This window comes from Oryzias melastigma, linkage group LG1 (genome assembly GCF_002922805.2).
Source record: "Oryzias melastigma strain HK-1 linkage group LG1, ASM292280v2, whole genome shotgun sequence".
In the NCBI taxonomy this organism is placed as follows: domain Eukaryota; kingdom Metazoa; phylum Chordata; class Actinopteri; order Beloniformes; family Adrianichthyidae; genus Oryzias; species Oryzias melastigma.
Window position 1 is genome coordinate 30,130,453 of NC_050512.1, and position 8,628 is coordinate 30,139,080.

The 8,628-nt window shown below is 36.2% G+C and overlaps 2 protein-coding genes across 3 annotated transcripts in view; both read right to left on the reverse strand.

Moving 5' to 3' along the window:
* The window catches only part of LOC112156958 (histone H2B 1/2), a 2,758-nt gene extending 1,232 nt beyond the window's left edge, over positions 1-1,526 (reverse strand). The window contains exon 1 of one of the 2 annotated variants that reach the window (XM_036214038.1): positions 1,149-1,526. In XM_036214038.1, coding sequence (XP_036069931.1) covers positions 1,149-1,459 — 311 coding nt within the window. In that variant the 5' untranslated portion in view covers positions 1,460-1,526. Of the gene's footprint in view, positions 1-305 lie in introns of those variants that run through there. The other variant, XM_024289334.2, reaches the window with a different exon arrangement.
* A 1,481-nt stretch (positions 1,527-3,007) lies between these two features.
* On the reverse strand, positions 3,008-4,655 carry LOC112156973 (histone H4). The gene has a single exon (XM_036214055.1). The coding sequence runs from the start codon at positions 3,561-3,563 to the stop codon at positions 3,252-3,254; it is 312 nt and encodes a 103-aa protein (XP_036069948.1). The 5' UTR covers positions 3,564-4,655; the 3' UTR covers positions 3,008-3,251.
* Positions 4,656-8,628: the final 3,973 nt, after the last annotated feature.

Here is an 8,628-nt window from a genome sequence, read left to right on the forward strand (position 1 = left end):
GACATCATGTTAGAAAAAAATAAATGGTGAGTATGGTGTCCTAGATAGTCCCGTACTATATAGTCTTTTAGAAGTTAGGGATTAGGGTGGGGATTCTGACACCCAGATTGTGCAAAAAATGACCCAATTTGAGCAAAAAAAAACTGCCCAACCTGGCAACACTCTATACAACCATAGACAGTATATTTTATCACAGGACAAAGCGAGTTTGATGTCACTTATAGAAAATACCTGATTTCTCACAAAATTAAGCCAATTCAGTGACCACGTTTTTATATTTTTTGTGGTGCAAAATGTTGACACACCACTATTTTTTCTTGTTCTTTATTTGATGAATGTTCAGTTTATTATTATTGTAATTACGCCATACCAAGACAATATTTGTATTTGCTGAAAGTCTGTGTTCTGTGTTTTACTGTAAACAATTGACAAAAAAGGTGTATTTCCAAAATTATTCTATTACAACACGTCAGTGGTGAACATCGAATAACAAACCCATTCAATATCAAATGCCAGTCCCCAATGAGCTTCTGGTTGACTTTACATCTTGATTGAAAATGTATTTGGGCCCATCATTGTGTCAAGACATGGTCAACCAGGAAGGACTTTCTATGTGAGGAGTAATATGCAGTGTGAATGGCTCATCTAAAGAACCACTCAAATAATTACCCCCAGTTATGTGAATTCGGATTTAATAATTTGTTGGACTCTAATAACTGCAGTGTGTAAATAAAAAAAACAATTAAAGTTGTCTTTGTCACCATCATCTGGTCAGACTGTGTTACTACATTGTAAATAAACTGCAGTCTACCGGCAAATCTGGTCCAGTTCTTCCAAGGATTCTAAACATATATTGATATGTTTATGTTTCAACAAAGGCCCAGCATCTATTCTGTAAGAAGCAATGTCTATTTTTGGTTTCATTGGAACCAGCCTGATCCTACATTGACAAAAGTGCAGAGTTCCTTAATTATCAAGTTTTATAACAAGTCTTAGTTCATCAATACGTAGAAATACAGCTCTTTAGAACAAGTGTGTGGCTCTTAAAAGAGCCGTTGGTTTGGTTTGGATCGAGCCGGTCCGTCTACTTGGAGCTGGTGTACTTGGTGACGGCCTTGGTGCCCTCAGACACGGCGTGTTTGGCCAGCTCTCCGGGCAGCAGGAGGCGCACGGCGGTCTGGATCTCCCTGGAGGTGATGGTGGAGCGCTTGTTGTAGTGAGCCAGACGAGACGCCTCGGAGGCGATGCGCTCGAAGATGTCGTTGACGAAGGAGTTCATGATGCTCATGGCCTTGGAGGAGATGCCGGTGTCGGGGTGGACCTGCTTGAGCACCTTGTAGACGTAGATGGCGTAGCTCTCCTTCCTGGTCTTTCTCTTCTTCTTGCCTCCTTTGCCGGCGGTCTTGGTGACGGCTTTCTTGGAGCCCTTCTTGGGCGCTGACTTGGCGGGTTCAGGCATGGTTCCTGTTCAGTCGATGAACGAAAATAGTCTTATGAGAGTGGCGGCTACTTTTATACCAGCTGTATGTAAATTACACTGTGTCGTTCCCCGTTTGTGATTGGCTGAGTCGTTATGCAGTTGCAGCAGGATCAGATTCCTTTCTACTGCTTTATGCCATGAATCTTAAATAGAGTGTGTTGATTTTACATTCAAAATAAATTAATCTGGATTTTATTTTAACTATGTGGAGTGAGTGTTGGACTTTGAAGGTTTATAAAGTGAGACTGGGATATACTTTATAAAACCTTAAAGCTACAATTTAAATAGAGGCCAAGTGAAGTTCCAACACTGTAAAGCTAGCTAAGAAATAAAACATTAATACATAAATCCAGACAACATCAGATATGGTGCTTGGTTTATTTTAGTCTGCTTTGTATACTAAAATATGTCCAGTAACCTTCTGCTATGAAAATGAAATTCTGAAATTCAAAGTAACTTGTATGCATAATTGTTCTGTTAATATAAACTATGTAATGTCCAGACTGTTCAGAGAACCTCTCAGACAGAAAGAGACATATATTCTGGTTCATCATGTTAGTTACCATCATAGACTGTACATAGAAAGAACTGGACTGACCATCTCCTCGCGTTCTAAAATAGGAAGTAACCACTGGTCCCAGAAGGGCAAAATCCCATAGACTTTAACATACATATTAACACATTCTTGCTAAACCTTTGTTTGAATTGGGAAACCGCGGCAGAATCTAGTTTACGAGCCGAAAGTGCTACAAAAGGACTCTTATTGTAATATTTAAGATCAAAATATGTTTTACATGCTTTATTTAATCTTATAAACCATATACGTAACAATTTCAAGTTTTAAAAGTGACATTTTCCCAGACTCTGCGTCCCACATCAACGTCCGCCATTGTTGCCAGAAAAAAATCTTTGGGGCAGACCGCAATGCATCTTGGGATACGGTCAGCGTAGGGTTAAACCAGAACGATCCTTTCAATTTGGGAAAAGGAAGGCCGTGTTCGCTGGGCGCGTTTGAAGCAGCCGTTGGATTTGGACAGCACTTGTCGCTGCGCTGTGATGTCACTGGCCGACAAACGCAGCCCAGGGAGGACGCAGAACCCGAATTTGGACACAGCCATCCTTTCGTTGGAAACTAAGATAACAGCCTTGTTTTGTCCATGTCTTTTCATACACATTTGGGGGACAACAACAATAACCATAAGATGATTAGCTGACCCCAGGAGAACAATGTATATACTGTGTGAAAGCTCTTACTTGGAAATGAATAGATTTATTTATTTAATTAATCAAAGCAATTTTGCTAAAGTTTGCATGATAATTATTAAAATAAAAAGAAGCTACTTGAAAAATATAAAAGAGAAGTTTTCAAATATTTGATTCATATTTCTGAGTACTTTTAATAAAATTGTTTAGTGTACTTGCTTGTAAGCATTTTAATATTATGGACAATTGTCTCACTTTAAAATGTTGATAAATCTTACTAGGCTTAAAGCACTATTAAAGGGAGCACTCATTTACACCCTACAAAGACATACATTTTGTGTTATGTGCTAATGTAGCTCATTTAGGAATCGAATTTTTTTAACATAATTTGGACTGAATTTATGGCACTCTTTACATTTATAAAAATAATCTGTATTATAATAAAAGTCACAAGATAATAACATGTAATTATTTCGCAGAAATGAGATATGAGGAGTCTTTGCTTTTAAGAACATGTGGTGGCCCTTAAAAGGAGCTTTTGTTGTCTGCTAACAGCGGAGCGTGGAGTTTAACCGCCGAATCCGTACAGAGTGCGTCCCTGTCTCTTCAGCGCGTACACCACATCCATGGCGGTCACGGTCTTCCTCTTGGCGTGCTCGGTGTAGGTGACGGCGTCACGGATCACGTTCTCCAGGAACACCTTCAGCACACCGCGGGTCTCCTCGTAGATCAGACCGGAGATACGCTTCACTCCACCGCGACGAGCCAGACGGCGGATCGCCGGTTTGGTGATTCCCTGGATGTTATCACGGAGAACTTTACGGTGACGCTTGGCGCCTCCTTTACCGAGTCCTTTCCCGCCCTTTCCTCTTCCACTCATGTTTAGCTCTTGATTTCAAAGTCCTGAACTTTGTCTACGTTTCCTTGACATATATCTTCCACTTGAGGACGTGTTAGAAGACACATTCCAACGTTCTTCGACGTTGCTTTTCACACACTTCTTGTTTTCGGCGCTTTTGCGCCCCCCGTTGGCCGACACGAAAATTGAAGGACAAGTTATAACTTCCCAAAAAAAACTGATTTCATATGGGGTTCAGTTTGTGACAAAAAATATGCTTTGGGGTCCAAGTTTATTGAATTTTATTGAATTGAAAATTTGGACTGTCATTTTTATCAATGTTAGTGACTTGTTACCCACTGAAATATGATTAGTTTTCTCTGAGATCATCCTTAAAAGGTAAACACTTTCAAATACAGATGCTCAAATTAATACAGACATTTATCCATAGGAAACCATGTAAATGGCAACACTCACAAATAACTACTTCACTCAATACATTCAACACTAAGATATTGGAAATTTCAAAACTAAGAGACCAATTCCAATGAAACAATACAAGTTTTATTAACGGCAAACGTGTACCAAACGTTTAAAAGACAAAAACAAATAAAATGTCTAACTATATGAGAGACGCTATAGAAGAAAAAAAAAATAAATAAATAAAAAACTCAAAGCCTTATGTGGTGTATGACTATATAAATGTTCACCACCAAGAAATGTTTTGCCCCCTTATGTTTTCCTTTATATGTCAAAATTATACTTGACAATCCGTGATGTTTCACAAAGAATGTCTATTCCAAAGCATGTGCTGTTACCCAAAGGATTGATTCTGCCTTGGAGGAACTGGTGAACACGGTCCTTTAAAAGGTGTGGTGTCTCTGGAACATTAACAGTTCCATCATTGTCTGTACTGTACAGTCATGTTTGGTTTGCGCACCAAAAAGCAGTCGACAACAAAATTCTCCTCATTCTATTTGATGTTCGGCAGGGAAGCCCGCCATCCCTCTGAAGTTGCATCCCTCAGAAGTTGCTGAAAACTACCAGGTTAACAGATTTATCAGCATATTTTATTTAATGCTGCAAAATACTATTGACTTGTAACATGTTTGTTTTTTTTGTTTATTTGAATCATGTGTGTCTACACAAGTGGATGGGTCTTTTGACCACACCTTGTAGAGGAATCTGTTGCAAAAGACATTCAGCTACAAGAAAAAAATACTAAATACAGTACAAGGCAATGAAGAAATGGTGCAGAGGAGAACGCGTGCCAGACTTCAATCCCAGAGACAGAGCACATCTCTTCAGGTGGGAGATTTGGTGTTAAGACAAAAAGCAACACAATTGCAGCGGCAAACTAAGTCTGCGTTTGAGGAAACAGCTGCCAGGGTTGATGTGCACGTATATAATTTAATCATTTCAATTCAGGATAAGTACTAAATAATGTCAGTAACGTCATTTAGTCACTTGTTAAGTAAAGAATAGTTTTTAATCAGTCGAGAAATCTCTGTAATTGCATGAATGACTTTTTATTTTTTTTAGAACAAATTAAAAGTGCATTTTAATTCCCTTTCTCAGTTTCAGTGGTTGATATATGGAGTTTGTTCAGATAATGATTATTAAGCAATCCAGTATGTTTCATCCAGAGTAACAATTTAGTTTTTCAAAATACTTATCTAAAACGTATCCAATACAGATATAAATATATCATTTTAATTTTCATTTAGGTGCAATCCAGCAGGCATAAAAAAGAACCTGGCAGCAGCAGAAAATGAAAAACATAATTGAAACAAGTAAGTCTGATCACGTCCCGGCGTGACTTTACAAACAATGACAATTAATTACTAAATGGCATATAGAACATAGCACTCCAGCAGCATTTTTAGCATGGGTGTTTTGACACAATTAAGTCATTTGACTTCCACTCAGACAACAGAAAGAGGGCAGAAGCAAAAAAACTGCCGGAGGACCTGCATTCAATAAGTGTCCTTCTTTAATTAACTGTAGTCTATTGCCAGAATACACTGCAACATATCCAAGTATATATATATATATATATATATATATATATATATATATATATATATATATATATATATATATATATATATATATATATATATATGATAAAATCCCAATCCCTAAATTCCAAGGTATTGTATTACACATTTCAGTATACAGAGTAATATATGGATCAGTATATTTTAACACAAGGAAACTGGAGTATTTCAATATACTGATAAATATTGCTTCCATATATATGGAATACACGGTAAATTTATTGTTCTCCACATATTGAGAAATATATTATTTCTTAAGGGAAGTACAGTATTTTCCACACCTTCAATGAATGGCCCATTCTAAAACTTTTATAAGGCGCACCGCATTGTAAGGCGCATAATATAGCAAGAGAATCTACAGTAGTGGCTGGAGTAGAGTTATGCATCCACTAGATGCAAAGTCATATACCCCAGCATGCACCACTTCTACGGCTGAAAATGTAGTCTGCTGTTGCAGAACAGTATTGATCCAGATGGCACACTGGGTTGTAAGGTGCATGGTCAGCTTTTGACAAAATTGAAAGCTTTTAGGAGCCTTATAGTGTGGAAAATACAGTAGGTTGTGCATATAGTCCACCAAACAGTTTTACTCTTGAAACTTAAAATGTATAAACTAAACAACTTTACTATCAAAACTCAAAAGTTCATGCAATTAACAAAATGTGTGCTCTTTAAAGGTAATATATATATATATATATATATATATATATATATATATATATATATATATATATATATATATATATATATATATATATATATATATTTCCCTGCCAGTCTATCTAGGTGCAGGTTAATGATCCACAGCTGTCTTCATTTAATTAATCAACCTCAGTGTATTTAACTGTCTGGCTTTGCCTCAGCACCTTTTGTTGCTCCTTGGGTTTTTGTCATGACATGCAATTAATAGAAGATTACCCTTGAAGCTTAAAAATGTGCCAACAAAAACTATATTCTTAAAATAAAAAATGTGCCATTAAAATATATTTACTCTTCAAATTCAAAATATGTGCAAACAAATCAATGGACTATATGAAGTTGTGAAAGTAGATTTTGTGTTGTATAAGTATATCTTCCCCTCAAAGTATTATTTTAAACCATTGAACTTGTTTAAACCAATAGACTTAGCCTTAGACTGGCCCAGTTCCATGATGTCCATGATTCCTTGTAGATATTTTTTTGTTGAATATCCATAAAGAATATCTTTAACATTTCAACATAGATAAATAAATAATAATAAAAAAAACTGTTTGCCTAAGAGTAATCTAGTCCACAAAACAGCTTAAGGTAGGAAGAATTTCAGGATGAATGTAGGACTCTGATAGGCATTGGTCTCACCCTCCTTGTCTACCGCCACCTTCTGTCACACCAGTTCAAAGTGCTTTTGGAAGGGCGTCAGTCTCGCAATATTCTAGCCATAAAAATGAACATAAATAATGTGATTCATCAGTTGAGCAAGATACAGAAAAGAATCATACATTTAATAGTAAAGATTTCACAATGTATCCCAAAGTCCCCCACAAGGCATGAGTCATCAAGGTCTCATTTCTTTTTCTTTGACATCATGACTTGAAGACTTTTATAGCATTTTTCCAAAATGCTGCCACAGTGCGCACTTGAGAAAACAACTGCTGCACTGACAAAAACTTCACCCATCTCTTCAATTGTTGTTGCTTGTGTCATTGCGCCAAATCTGTGCGTTGCCAAATGGTAATGATTGGGGGAACTGCAGGAATAAAGAAATTAAAGTCACATCAACCATAATATTTACTGAGCTCTATATTTTTGAGGGCACCGCAAACACTTCCTGTTTTTTTACAAATGTACTTTTAATTTTTCATCACACAACTCAAGCAGTGATGCAAAATAGAAATTTTCAAAGATTCTTCATGTTGTTGCCCTGTCACAGTGTTGTAGTATTTAGCCAACAACACCTGAATTGAAACTCCACAGAAGTTGTAAGCCAGTGACTGCAACAAAACAATGAGCCATCACAAATCATCATCACATGTCTTGACTTTGTCTTTGGTTCATGCTCTCAGTTAAGTCAGTTACAAAAGAGGCCAAGAAAAATGACACTGAAGCAGTTGTATGGTCATTTGTTATGAATATACAGGGGATAATTCTGTTAAAGGACGCCACACTACCAGCTCTTACACATAGAATGGTGCACTATTACCCTTTCTTAATATTATGATCCCAGTGGCATCCAAATAAACAATGTCTTGTTTGCACCTCGGGTGTTTAAAAAAAAAAAAAAAAGTTAAGCATCTGTTTTGACCAGAGCATAACTCTTTTTGGAAGCATTATTATTTTTTGGATTATGGCATCCTTACACCCCTGCTCCCCCTTTCATAATGAAATGTTAAAAAAAAACAGCAAGACAACCCGAAAAAGTAGGTATTATGAGGCATCACTGATTGCATGATGATATCTTGTATCACTGCAGCTCAAATTAGAAGTTGAAATGATGAACAATCGTAATCGTCCAATAATCGATGTCTCAAAGAACATACATTTTCTGGTCTGGTAAACAACTGAACAATATTTTGGAAAGTGCACGCAATATCCAAAACACAAGATGAAATATAAAAAAATGAAAAAACAACAAAAAAAATAAAATAAAATAACATGGAAAAGGTTAGGATTATGGGACTGCAGTGATTGGATGACCTGTCTCGTTGTATAATGTAATTAATGCTATACTATTTATATATAATACATATATTTATATAAACCCCTGAGTAAACAGGTGTGATGCTTCTGGGAGGCTGATTAAAAATGAAACTCATAGAATGGTCCAGGAGGGGCTGGCTACGAGTTTTTTTATTTATTTATTTATTTATTTATTTTAATTCATGTTCTAACCATTAACTTTTTAACTGTGTGAAAAAAGAGCCACTGTTTATTATTGCATTATATTTATTTAAAAATTAATTTAAATGTCCTGTATATGTTAGCTCCATTTTCAATTTCATAAAAAAAACTATTGCTTTTTATCAGAAATATTATAACACCATCTACCAATTATAGGGAACTTACATTTA